The 14,701-nt window shown below is 48.4% G+C and overlaps 1 protein-coding gene across 6 annotated transcripts in view; it reads right to left on the bottom strand.

Annotated features, from left to right (window-relative positions):
- The window catches only part of ACACA (acetyl-CoA carboxylase alpha), a 1,199,721-nt gene that overhangs the window by 1,029,645 nt on the left and 155,375 nt on the right, over window positions 1-14,701 (bottom strand). For all 6 annotated transcript variants that reach the window (XR_013608606.1, XM_078679777.1, XM_078679779.1 and 3 more), the window contains one exon: window positions 3,112-3,244. Coding sequence is in view for 5 of the 6 variants with exons in the window: in XM_078679777.1 (XP_078535903.1) it covers window positions 3,112-3,244 (133 nt within the window). In the remaining variant the exon portion in view is untranslated. The remainder of the gene's footprint in view (window positions 1-3,111; window positions 3,245-14,701) is intronic.

Here is a 14,701-nt window from a genome sequence, read left to right as displayed (position 1 = left end):
GTCACACAGAACGATGCAGGACTCAGGTACCCTGAGACGGTCCAGGACGGTTCAAGTGGGCAAAGGGAAGCACACAAGGATCGGCTGTATTGAAGACCGGGCATGCTGCCCGGTTTGCCTTATGCTGGAGTACATGGATTAAGGCATCTTAGCCGCCAGGCCATTAGTCACACACAGGGATGGGTCATGCCTAAGCTGGTTTCAATTCATAGCAGTGTCGAGGAAGGTGTTGGAGAAGACCGGGTTCCCACCCAGAGTGTAAAGGCCACACTCATTCCAGATAGGGGCGGCACGTACCACAGGCCACTTAGGGCTCAATGCCGAATGTATTAAAATGGTGGGCCACTGGGCGTAGGGTGTTTTCATGGGGTACATCCGCCCACCGGGTTCTGAGGTTTGGTTTTACTTCCTGCAGGACCACAAGGGGACCGTCGCAAGGTGTCAATTCTGGGACACTCCAACATCACATGGTGCAACGGTGGGCGGTGGCGCGAGAAGACTTCAAGTGGATCTGGCTACAGAACACAGCGGTGACATGGTTAGGACAATCAGGCATGAAATATGCCCAGATGCTCCCGTCAGTACAGGAGGCATTGCAACGAGCAGCGTGGCCTGACGCTGTGGTCACTCACTTAGGGGGAAATGACCTGGTGAGCAGTGGAAGGAGAGTACTGCTAGGGCAAATGGCTACAGAGCTGGCGGTACTGGCAAGGCTGACCCGCCTGGCAGAGATCATATGATCCAAACTGATTCTTGCTGGGTCTGGAGAGGGGCGATCAACCAAGGGGCAGTGGACAAGTCTAGGCGTAAGCTAAATATCACTATGGCTACGATATGTAGGGTGAATGGTTGGGGCTTCATACGGCACGGGCTGATCAACCAAGAATTCAGGCTACCACTTAGGAGATGGAGTTCACTTGACCAGAGTAGGCATGGCTATGTTCCTACTCAACATAGTTGGGGTCCTAGAATAGCTGGGTTTCTCATGAGCCGGGTGAAAGGGGGAAGCTGCCTTAGATCGGTAAACCATCAGCAGCATGGCGCAGGCAGCTTAGAAAGATACCCAGAGGAAAGAATAGCATAAGTAGAAGAGCTCTTCAAACAGTGCCCTTGGGATGCCTCACGGCAGGGACAAGGGGGGACAGGTGACAGCACACAATGACGGCCAGAGCAGAAGAGCTGCTCAGACAGTGTCTTTGGGATGCCACAGGGCAGGGGCACTCAGAGCAGGCGAGTGGTCAGCATGGATCCAAGGCAAGGGGAATGGCACTTGCAGCCCGGCCACGTATGACAGCCACCCACAAAGTCAGTAGCATGTGAAGCCTAAAACCCGCAGAACACTGAGGGCTCTCGTGAAGGGTCAGTGCTGTCAGCCAGAAACAAAAAGAAACCATTGGGTCAATGTTTGAGTGATAAATGTGATATGGTTTTCGAATGGCCAACTAGGAAGTTGCGAAATGTATGATCCATGTTTCTTGAAAATAAACTGGGCCTTTGATGCACCATAATATGTTCTCCCCTGAGTATTTCAAGAGGGGAGGATGCTGCGTGATAAAGCCGTCAGGGAGGGGCTGTGCGCGCATGCCTGGGAGGGGTTACAAAAGTTAACAAGCTGAATTCTTTATGAGGCTTCTGGGGATTTGACTTCTGCCGCCTTTGAAATGGATTCGTATGAACTAATACAGTGTTTTATTTATAAGAACTTGTTTTGGGCTGGTGTGAATTTTACTATGTAGGTGAGTATAGGCCTGCATACAGCAGCTACCCTCCTACTTTGTGTGATCTCCCTGTATGGTAAGAACAGTACCACCCTCACATAAACTCACAACATAGGCACTGGCTAGCAAGTCATCAATTTTCATTTAAACAGCCATCATGTCCACTCCAAACCTAACAAAGTGATACTATACACTTTTGATGCAAGTCTAAACATAAAAACATGTTCATTAATATGTGCGGACATCACAATAATCAGAGCTTGGGTATGAAAATACACTCTTCAAGAAAGTTCTGGCGAGTGTTAAGAGTACAACCAACATTCACACCATGTAGCAGGATCGGGATTATATTCACATCCGAACAATAAAGGAAAAAGCTGGGCAGTGTCCAGTCATTCACAATGTAAATGTACAGGAATTTATATAGCGCAAATCACCAAGCGGTTTCTAAGCGCTTGCTTAGGGAACCCGTCCTGGTATTCCCCTGTGAGATAACCCCGGCAGGGTATCCGCAAGGTGAAAGCCAGGCATCCCGCCGCGAGGGGCCGTTGTGGAGATTAAGCAAGCTATTGCCCAGAGTCGCAGAGTGTGCACCCGTGATTCGAATAGGCACCGGAGCGAGAATTGTTGAGTCCATGGACATTTTAGGACTCAAGACCCCGCCGAGCCGGGAATTGAACCCTGGTCCCGGGCTGACCTCTGCTTCCAGGTCTGCCTCCTCTAACCAGTGAGCCACGCTTCTCTCTCATAAGATGCCTTTTACAGTTCTGGTCAGACACACATGTTCAGAATGTTATCATTGTGGTTGCTGAGCTAGTTTTTTAAATGATTTCTCTCTGTCACTCATACACCAGCCTTTTTCATCCATCCGTCTCCTTCTCCCACTGTTCTTACATCCTTTTCTTTCCCTCCCTCCTCCTTTTTGGCGCTGTCTATCTGTCTTGCCTGTATGTTGGCATAGTAAAAAGGGGGACTCAAGAGGGGAGAATTTGTTATCCCTGCAATCATTAGGGTTGTACTAGATAGATCTCCTCTCAGCAGAAAAGCCTTGGGCGATACAGGCCCCTAACCTATGGAGTGTCCTCCCAGTGACTGCAGATGGGTGAAGGACATTTGCCATAAGGTTGGGAACTGGTAGGAGTTCAGAACTTGTGCACAGAACGGGCCGCTATTCTACCGCATGTCCATGTTTATCTGTGCCGTCGCTGTGAGTAGTTATGTGCAGGTTTTTGCGTCGACGGTTGTCTGCATTTATTTGTTTACGAGTGTATAATATGTGTGCTTTGCTAGTCGGGCCTTTGGTTGTACATGTTGGCGTGCCAATGCTTGTTTTTAGCATGTCAGTCGGTGCATTTCAAAAGCCATGGGATGCCATCCAGAAAAAGAAACCCACCTTCTCGATGACTTTGTTGCCTCCGAATCGGGTGACAAACTCGGCTGGGGATGCAACTGTGAAATCCCTCTGCAGGTCGATTTTCTTCTTGTCGCGGCCTTGCTTCACTAGATGCAGCCCGGACATGCTGGGCCTACGGGAGAAAAAAGGTAGAGAATAGGACAGATGTTGCATCGAGAGGAGGTCAGAACTCAGATGGTGAGAAAACAAACAAGCCTTGGCAAAACCAATTGATCCGGCTTTAATGTGTCAATGCTAGTAAACACATTAACGCAGTTTACATACGTTGCATGCACAAATGCTGGTTATCACCTACAATATGCCCAAGTCTCTTTGCCAACACGGGTTGAGGGGGGGAGAAAACAAGGATTGCTTTCTGTATAGAATGCATATAGGAGTTAAATAACTGAATGTGACAAACAGCTTGATGATTGGGTGTACTTTTCACTGTAAAATAGTCCATGATGCATTCCAGTGTAAATATTTCATGGAATGAGAGTCACACCAAATAGCCAATATTGTGATGTGAGGAGGTAATACTTTTCAGGGTGGAGCAAAAGCACACTCTATGGTTCTTTTAAAGAATTGGTAACAATAGGTCACAAACAACTAAGTAGTCAAGCCAGACTTAAAAAAGCGCAAGACATAAAAGAAAACGCAATAATACAGCAAAAACAGACACTGAGCAGGCTAGTTCTAGGGAAAAAATTTCAGAGGGTGACAAAAAACCGGGAAACACGGGGCGTAGAAGCAACATAAAAGACTTTATCTACCTTCGTGCATCTTTACATAAATTGACGAAATGATGGGATCTTGGGTTAATAATTTTTGCTTTATTCTCTTGTTATTCATACACCGAACAATTTTATCCATGATAAGGGTATGACATAGATCACTGAACTGGCACCACAATGATAAACCTCCTAGAACATCTACATGTGATACAATGTCCTCTTCTAATTTTTGTGCGCTGAAATCAAGTTCACTCTTGTAGTGAAAGGTATATCCAGCGTTTGCAGTGACATCTCCTAAACATTACTTGGTTGCCCATCACCCACACCCAATGCAATTTCTGACAAATCTTCATATAGCATTCTAACTCTACTCCTAATTGCACAAGTAAAATAACTTGTTTCGGATTGGACCATACTTTTCACCACTAATTGGCCGCATGTACGTGTAAAACATGTTGTCCACTGTTTCCATGGTATTGATGGGTCACCAGGCATCACTAGAAATCTAGGAGGGGCCATCCTTGATCTGTCATGCTTGCAGAATTTTCCTGATTGCATACAAAACAGTTCAAATAATGTGTCAGCACAAACAGTTCAAATAATGTGTCAGCACAAACAGTTCAAATAATGTGTCAGCACAATAAATGAAAAGAAAACACTACCATAATTAAAAAAAATAATAACTTCGGTGGGTCTTATAATATGGGCATATTCATTCTATCAGTTCTGTAACGTGCTGCATGTAGTCCTTCCTTTATGCAGATGACTACTGAGAATGAAGTAGCCTTTGTTTCTTTATCTCTGTAAGTGGCTGCACTGCGTATCTTTGTACTCCCAGAATAATTCAAAATTTGCGAACATACGTGACAAGAATTTTCAATTCTATTAAGGACAAGGAGGCGAGGATTATGCTTTCTCATTTCTTTAATGAAATGCTCAGCAGCCAATAAAAATAACCAAAAAACTACATTTCCCATGAACATTAGGGAATGACCATAGAGACTACAGTATAAAAGGTCTCAACATTAGTCCTTCTTCCTCTTTCTTTGTTGTGGAAACAGTTCAAGGTCAAAATACAATCCAATGTAGAATAATAAAATCAACTCCAAACACGCCGCAGAAATCCAAAGGATCTGGAAGCAGGCAGTAGAAGAACTCTGGGTCCGTGAACCAGGAGAAAGATGAATTTCAGAAGGAAGTCGGCAAACTCTACTTCGGGTCTGAACCTGAAAGAGATATAGAGCCGTAACATCCAAATAATGCAAGAGAGTCAAAGTAATCCAGGGGGGGAAAGAACAAGGAACAAATTTCGCAATAACATCAAATAGATTGCAGAATATAACAATGCAAATCAAAACAATGGGTGGGATAATCCTCGCCTCCTTGTCCTTAATAGAATTGAAAATTCTTGTCACGTATGTTCGCAAATTTTGAATTCTATGTCAGGACAGGAGGCTCCGATTATGCTTGTTTAAAGCTTGTCCACCACCACAGAGGCAACACTATCAATTGGCTTGTAATAAAATGATTTGAAAACTGAATAAGAAGACCAATCTGCGGCCTTCATAATGTCAAAAAGAGTAACCCCCATGGAAAAGGCTTTAGAAGCCATTGCTCCACGGGCAGAATGTGCACCAAACACAGATATATCAATGCCCACTTCGGACATAAGCCAACGCACCCAGCGCGCCAGAGTAGCTGGAGCGACAGGGCGAAATGGTTTCTGTAATGCAATTAACAATTGACCCTGCAGGTCTGAAAGTAAAGAAGCAGTACTCACCTCATAATCTTTCAGGCACTGCACAACACAAAGATTGGGATGTGCGGGAAAAGACGGATAAGTAATGAGAGTAGTATTACACTTAGTCCGTCTGGAAAGGCGAAAAGAAACACCTTCAGGCGTGAAACTGCGACCCGCAAGATCTAAAGCGCGGACATCAGATACACGCTTACAAGATAGAAGACACAGTAACATGGTCAACTTAGCGGACAATTGTTTACGGGACAAGGACGAATTGGAAGGCCAGGCCTCCAAGAATCGCAGTACAATGGAAACATCCCATAGCGAGACATACTTAGAAGTGGGAGGTTTCGAGAGACGAATACCTTTAAGCAATTTAGAAATGAAGGGGTGTTCCCCAGCTGGTTTGCCATCAATTTGGACGTGGCCAGCTGAAATAGCGGACCGAAAATTATTGACCGTCCTATAAGCCAGACCTGAAGAAGCCAGAGACGCCAAAAAATTAATGATCAAACAGACATCCGCTGAAACGGGATCAACTTCTCGTTGAGCACACCAATCGCACCACCGCTTCCAAGCACCTTTGTATCGCTTGTGAGTATTGGGAGACCATGCCTCACTAAGGAACTTGGAAGCGTCGCTCGAAATGCCCGAGATCGTCCAGCGATCCCCGAGATTCGGCACGCCAGCAACTGGAGAGAGCCTGAGAGAATCAGGGGATGCGGATCGTCTAGAGGATCCAACAAAAGATTCCACTTCTGGGGAAGAAGGAGAGGTGGCTCGCAACACATCTCTAGGAGAACCGGGAACCACGCCTGAGCCCTCCAGAGCGGAGCAATCAGAATCAGATCCGCTCGAAACCGTTTGGTGTAAGCCAGAACCCTGGGAAGCATCATGAATGGGGGAAACGCATAGCACAGAGTCGACGGCCAATGCTGAAGAAAAGCATCCGTGGCTAGAGCTAGCGGATCCGGTCTCCAACTGTAAAACATCGGTAGTTGGGTGTTGAGGCGAGAGGCAAACAGGTCTATGCGACACTGACCCCAACGCCGAAGAATGGAACGGAACACTCGAGGATGAAGCCTCCAGTCGCTGAAATCCCGAAGATGTCTGGAGTGCCAATCCGCAACTTGATTGTTGCAACCCGGAAGATACTCCGCAATAACAGTGATACTCTGCTGCAGACAATAATGCCTTGGCTATCTCCGCCAACACCTTGGACCGAGTCCCGCCCAGTTTGTTGACATATCGGACCGCGGACAAGTTGTCCATCCGGAGAAGAATGCAGCAACTGGTTTGACGCGGAGAGAAACACTTGATCGCAAATGAACCCGCTAGGAGTTCCAGACAATTTATGTGGAGCGACAACTCCTGAGGGGACCAACGACCTCCCGTCGAGACAGGGCCGCAACGGGCTCCCCAACCCCATCGACTGGCATCGGATTCTATCACCAGTTCCGGCGACACCCCGAATAGAGCACGACCATTCCAGGCCTCCATGTGGTCCAGCCACCACTGCATCTCCCACTTCACGTCCTTCGACAGAGGAATTTGATCTGAGTACCTGAGACCTTTCCGGAGATGTTGAATCTTCAGACGCTGCATTGCTCTGTAATGGAGGGGACCCGGAAAGATCGCCTGAATTGAAGAGGCTAACAGACCGACCACACGTGCCAACGATCTCAGTGACACAGTCTGTCTGGAAATAATAGACGTCAATTCCCTCTTGATGTAACGAATCTTTTGTCTGGGCAAGAGGAGCTGGCAAGAGACGGAGTCTATCAGGAAACCCAGGAAATCTATAGACTGAGTGGGAGTCAAAACTGATTTTGGAATATTGATCAGAAACCCGAGAGACTGCAAAAGACCGATGGACCACTGCAGATGTAGCAGAAGCCGATTCGGACAATCCGCCATAAGGAGAATATCGTCCAAATAAATAATCAGTCTGACCCCCCGAGCTTGCAGGTGTTCCACAACTGGTCTCAGTAGTTTCGTGAAGCACCATGGTGCCGACGAAAGGCCGAACGGGAGAACTTGATATTCGTACCAAACTCCTAGCCAATGAAACTGGAGAAACCGACGATGAGGCCGGAAGATTGGTATCGACAGATACGCGTCCTTGAGATCCAGGCGCACCATTTAGTCCCCCTCGCGCAGGAGATCCCGCAAGAGATGGATGCCCTCCATTTTGAAGTGCCGGTAAACCACCCCACAGTTGAAGTCTTTCAGGTGGAGAACCAGACGAGATCCGCCTCCCTTCTTCTCGACCAGAAAGACTGAGCTGGCAAACCCCGTCGTATGACGGACGGTTGGACGAATCGCCCCTTTTTGGAGAAGAACATTTATTTCCTCGGAGAGGCAAGCTTGATCTTGAAGGGAAAAACTTAAACAAGGGGGAGGACGGGTCTGATGCACAGGGTGATAGAACTCTATCTTGAAACCTTGTACTGTTTCTAGCACCCATGCATCGTTGGAGATCATGCGCCAGTTTTCGAGAAAAAACTGTATCCGACCCCCCAACATCACATCGCAAGCATGAATCTAGCTCACCTGCTGAGTTGGAGTCCTGGTAGTGTCCTTGTTGTCCTCCGGATCGACCTTTTCCATAGTGGCCCTTCCCCTTGCGGGAAGAATAGAAGTTAGCTCTGGTGGAGTATCCTGAGTCATGTGCTCCACCACGATGAGAGGGGTTACCTCGGTTGGACTGTTGAGCTTGGCCACGGCCGAACGAGCGTCCACGTCCTCGTCCGGCCCTGGCAAAAACCGGACGCATAGCCCGGCGCAAGGACGCTTGCGCTTTGTCAATGCCACTGAAAGTGGAAACAAACTTAGTGAGTACCTTCAGGAAGGGCTGTCCAAATAAGAGACCCTGCGCGTCAGGATCAGACTCCGACGTTGCAAGTTCGGACAGCTTCGGATCCAACTTCAAAAGAATAGACCTGCGTCGTTCAGCAGACACTGCGCAATTGGCATTACCCAACTGGCAGATTGCTCTTTGTGTCCATTCGATCAAATCGTCCGGGTCCACAAGAGCTGAGGCCTCCTTTGCCTGAAAGCCTAGATCAAGGATCTTGGTAAGAGGCCCAAGCATGTCCAACATCTTGTCCTGACAAGACCGCCACGAACGGTCAAGGCCCTTTTTCGGGTCCTTAGCATATTTCTTTAAATATGTGACCATCATAGGGTCGACCTCCGGTGTCTCAGCCAAATGGTCAGCGAGGTCGGGCCTCGGACATTCCGAGCGGAGTCGTGCACGGACCGAAGCCTCAAAAGGCTGCCGAATATGAGCCTGAATGTAGGCTGCCACAGCAGGCGAAGGCAACCATGAAGACGAATTTGGATGTAAAATATCCGCCGGTTCAAATGTGAGCACCGAAGGACGTTCTGGTGTGTCCACAAAATGCTCCTTACGGACACGCTTTTTTGGCGGGGGTGAAGCATGGTCCGAAGACGTGGAAGAGTGCACATTGTCCGAATCAGTATCATGAGGAACAGAAGCACTGGAAGGCGCAGACGCCAATGTCTTGGCCAGTCTCTGGAAGTCTGATTTATGGGGATTAACTGGTGACTTCGTGGACTTTTTAGAAGGAGGTAGCCAGCCTTGTTGCTGGGCATACAAATTCAAATGACGCTTTAGAGGATTAATTGCACGTACCAGTGCTTTATTAACCGACTGTTGGACACCTTTATCCAATTGTTCCACCAAATTTTGCTCCAATGAGCCTTCATCCTCATCCCCATAGTAGTAATCATCATCTGCGTCGTAGTAGTCAGCCATTCTACACAAATGTAGAAACATAGAGCCCACAAGACGACTACAGTAATATGGAGTGTCAAAACACAAGTCAAGGGGGAGTGTTAGAACCCCACAGCAGGCTTGGAGAAGAAGCAGGCACAAACCTGACTCCAAAAGAGTTCAAACGTGGAGGGAGCCAAAGCCTGCGCAGCTCAGAAACACTCTAGGCAGAGCCTATGCGACAAAGTTGCAACCGAAGCCTTCACCAGACTCCAGTGTCACAAGGGGTTAATTATTTGGAGACAGGCTGTGGGCAGGGACGCCTAAACGACCTTCGTCACTCAACCGGCGCTGAGGAAACCCCAGAAAACCGGAAACAAAGCAGCGCGCATGCACGACCGCCGCCTGTCAACAAAAGACCGTCTCGAGAGCGCTCGCGCTCTCCCAACAAGACGGAAACCCCTGCTCCCGCTCCACTAGAGTCCGCGAGCAGCAAATAAGCGCCCGGACTGATAACGGAGGTGAAACACACGCTCCCAGGAAAAACACCGCTGTGCGCCGACAGCAAAGGAAAACCACACACGAAGAGACGGAGTCAGAGAGCTCCAATGACGTGCAAATACAACGCGCTACAGCCAGACGCGATATACAAGTAAGCAAACACAGTAATACAGTAAGCAAACACAGTAATACAGTAAGCAATCAGCAATATTAGGCAGAAAGATATAAAGCACTTAACTGGCTGCGGAGCAGCAAAGAAAGAGGAAGAAGGACTAATGTTGGGACCTTTTATACTGTAGTCTCTATGGTCATTCCCTAATGTTCATGGGAAATGTAGTTTTTTGGTTATTTTTATTGGCTGCTGAGCATTTCATTAAAGAAATGAGAAAGCATAATCGGAGCCTCCTGTCCTGACATAGAATTGTGCGTCATCTCGTTAAACTGACCTGCGCTCGTATCACACACGTCACCACAGTGTTTACTGAACTGCAGGGTCAAGAAGTTCTCTGGAAGAGCCCCACCCCCTCCACTCCTGCTGCAGCTTCAGCGTGTGGGGAAGTAAAGCTTCTCTTACACCAGGTCATGTTTTCATTGATGCCAGTTAGGTCTGTAGTTCTGGTGTGTATTTCTATAGAATATTGCATGTAGGGAGATATGTAGAGTGGATGAAAAGACACGGGGAATGCAGCCGCTAACGGGTGGCAAGCGTTGATATGAAATGTCAAATTGAACACTGGCTGGAGGGAGCTGAGCAAAGCTGGCGGCAGACTGTGAAGGAAAGAGTCTGCATTCGAGTCTTCTGCGCGTCCTTACGCATACCCTCTGAAGGACCCTTCATATGTATCTTTCTCAAGTGCCTGCTTTGCAGGATTTGTCAAATAATAACGCACCTGACTAAGATTTTAAATTCCAGTCAGGCATAATCAGATTAATTGTGTCCGGTGCCTTAAGGGAAATCAAAGATGTGGGGGTTTCTAAGTGGTGCCTGACCAAGGAAGCATAACTAGGAATCCTATACAAGAGATGTGACCTATGAATGCATAGAGGTGGCCTGTAAAGGTGCACTAGAGTCTAGTGATTGACACCTGACCAGCAGCTGCCGACTTCTATCCGCTTTTTATTATAGTACCGCCAAATACACCATGCAACTACAAACACGTACATCTAAAACAAGTCAGTCAATGTTAGTTAGCACTGACTTTTCATCGATACGAATAAGTAACAACTTCCATTGCTCAGTTCACATCGCTTTCCACTGCTATCTCCCTGGCTGCAGTAGCCACTCGGCCGTTTTCTCCTTACAGACCCATCTGAACGTCTCCTTGCCCTGCATTGCCACCTTTTCACTCTCTCCTTCATGTACTTTTTCTCTCTCACCCCATCACCATCTCCTCACACAAGGCAAAGTATTTTCCTTTCCTTTGACCCTATCCATATTTCGACTATGTCCTTCCTTTGTACACTTTCCTAAAGGAATAGAATTACAATTGGTACTCATGAGGCCAAGGCTCTGAGTGTGCTGCAAAGAGGCCAAGGATTGCATGAGCAAGTAGTCAGAACACACTTAGGCCCCAGTGACTGGCACAGATAGAAATGTGCGACAGTTAAGCAGTTGGCACTTTGAGGTTCTGCTGCATAAATATGTGACAGTGAAGGTGCTACTGCCAGGGTCGGACTGGCCTACATCGGGCTGTAGCAAAAGAGCTAGAATGTGGGCCACCTATTGTGGGCCTACTTTATGGGTTGGTGGCCCGGTTTTTAGGTCTCGTGACGTATCAATGCGCATGCGCATTGAGAGAAGCGAGACTATAGGGCTTCAAACAAAGTTTAACTAACTGTGGGGATTTGGTGCTGTGCCCGTGCGCTTTTAGGTCAATGCGCAAGCGCATTGACCTAAAATGCGCGTGCACATCACCAAATCGCCATCTGTTCCCTCAGCCGCACTCCTCCCACACCTTTGAAGGGAAGCTTAGCTTCACTTCAAAGGCCCCTGCTGCTTCACACCCTCATCGCCGCTCTCCCTGCTCCGCCCCCTCCCCTGCCCGCCGTGTCGCATTTCTCCTCCCCCCCCCTTCTCTGCCTTCCATCCGTCGCTCGGCCCCCTCCCCTGCCTGCCGTGTCGCATTTCTTCTACTTTACTTAAACCTCTAAACACGTTTTTCTTCTACACCGCTGCCAAAGTAAGTAGTAGCACCATGTGATCGTGTCAGTTTAAATTGTATTTACAATGAAATTGTTAGCGCTTTTATCACATACTACTAAATACACAAACTAGAGTTGTGTCTCAGAAAACGGATTACTTTGTGCCTGGCTGCCTCACGCTGTTTACCCCGAAGAGGGGCTCGGATTGAGAAGAGTAATTAGATTTTTTCCCTTTTCCACATGTGGCAATTTTGTACCACTTTATTTTTTTTTAGGTTTGGGTAGACTGTCACTTCTCAACAAGCGTATAGTTACAACACCCTCTTTTGCCGCTGCGTCTGCTCTCAACACTGGCTCCCACCCCCCCACCCCATTTAAAAAGAAAAAAACTTTATTATTATTCTTTTTTTTTTTTTTAAAGGTAGTCTTTTTCAGCCATTGGCTTGAAACGTTGTTAATCGTGTTGTGGCTTAGCACGGACAAGTATTTCACTCTCACTTGATGCTACTGGCTGTGGGTATCTGTACACCCCCATTGAAATTACTATATTGAACTTCACGATGGACTGCTTTACAACTATAGCAGCTCCCTGTGCGTCTTGCTCCCAAGCCTGTCACACCTTATCTTCCCTTCCTCCTCCTGAGTACTCCTCCTCCCCAACCACTTGGGTCCTCCTACCCACTAACCCCTTCCCTTGTAAGTGTTCCCCTTAAAAAGCCCATCCTCTCTCAGTGGCTTCTAAGTAGTGCCACAAGTACCTGGTCTTTTCTTTTTTTATTGTTGCTAGCAATGAAATGTCCATATTCATCTGTCCTCTTTTTGATTGCATGTCGAATGAAGGTCAGGAGGCTGGGGTCTATATTAAAGTCCTTCTTTCTAGATCGGGACTAAAGGATCATAATGAAGACTCCCATGCCATCCAGCTTTCCTGCGCCAAAAACGAAAACAGAACTGGATTGAGGGCTTAAGAACTTTCAATATAAACATCCTTTAGTTTCTTTGTCCATCTCTTTTTATTTTTGGCAACTCTGGCGCCGCACTTAGGGTGCACCACTGTGCTCGCTTTTCCACTATTTGCTCCTCGTTGTCCTGCATTGTAACTTTAAGTATTAACGACATGGGCGCCGCGCTTAATATTTTAGCAGGCGCCCGGTTGTATATATATTTTTTTTTGGGGGGGGGGGTTTTATTTGATAATATATATGTATATTTTTTAACAGTACTAATGCCTCATGTAATCCGGTTGACCGGAAAACTAAGCAAATAATGGCGTCCGTACTCGGCTCGACCAACTCTGTTACCACCACATCCACCACCTCATCCACCACCTCATCCACCACCTCATCCACCACCGCATCCACCACCACCACATCCACCACACCCACCACCATCACTACCACCACCACATCCACCACCACATCCACCACCAATTTCACCACATCCACATCCACCACCACCACATCCACCACATCACCACCACATCCACCATCACCACCACATCCACCATCACATCCACCACCACCACCACCACCACATCCACCATCACCTCCACATCCACCATCACCTCCACATCCACCATGACATCCACCGCCACATCCACCACCACATCCACATCATCCACCACCACATCCACCACATCCACCACCACCGTATCCACCACCACCGCATGCACCACCACCACCACACCCACCACCACTACATCCACCACCACATCCACTACAACCACCACCCCATCCACCACTACCACCACCTCCACCGCATCCACCACATCCACCACCACATCCACCACATCCACCATCACAGCCACCATCACATCCACCACCACATCCACCACCACATCCACCATCACCTCCACCACCACCACATCCACCACCACCGCCACATCCACCACCACCACCACATCCACCATCACCACCACATCCACCATCACATCCACCACCACCACCACATCCACCATCATCTCCACAATCACCTCCACATCCACCATGACATCCACCGCCACATCCACCACATCCACCACATCCACCACCACCACATCCACCACCACCGCATCCACCACCACCGCATCCACCACCACCACATCCACTACAACCACTACCCCATCCACCACTACCACCTCCACCGCATCCACCACCTCCACCGCATCCACCACCTCCACCGCATCCACCACCACATCCACCACCACATCCACCATCACCACCACATCCACCATCACATCCACCACCACATCCACCACCACATCCACCACCACATCCACCACCACATCCACCATCACCTCCACATCCACCATGAAATCCACCGCCACATCCACCACCACCACATCCACCACTGCCACATCCACCACCACTGCCACATCCACCACCACCACCACATCCACCACCACCACATCCACCACCACCACCATCACATCCACCACCACCACATCCACCACCACTTCCACTGCATCCACCACCACCACATCCACCACCACATCCACCACCACCACCACATCCACCACCGCATCCACCACCACCACATCCACCACCACATCCACCACCTCATCCACCACCGCATCCACCACCTCATCCACCACCGCATCCACCACCACCACATCCACCACCACCACATCCACCACCATCACTTCCACCACCACATCCACCACCACATCCACCACCACATCCACAACCACCACATCCACCACCACCACATCACCACCACATCCACCACCTCCACCACATTCACCACCACCACCAC

The sequence above is a fragment of the Lissotriton helveticus genome, chromosome 3_1 (genome assembly GCF_964261635.1).
Source record: "Lissotriton helveticus chromosome 3_1, aLisHel1.1, whole genome shotgun sequence".
In the NCBI taxonomy this organism is placed as follows: domain Eukaryota; kingdom Metazoa; phylum Chordata; class Amphibia; order Caudata; family Salamandridae; genus Lissotriton; species Lissotriton helveticus.
This window is presented reverse-complemented; position numbering and strand designations above follow the sequence as displayed.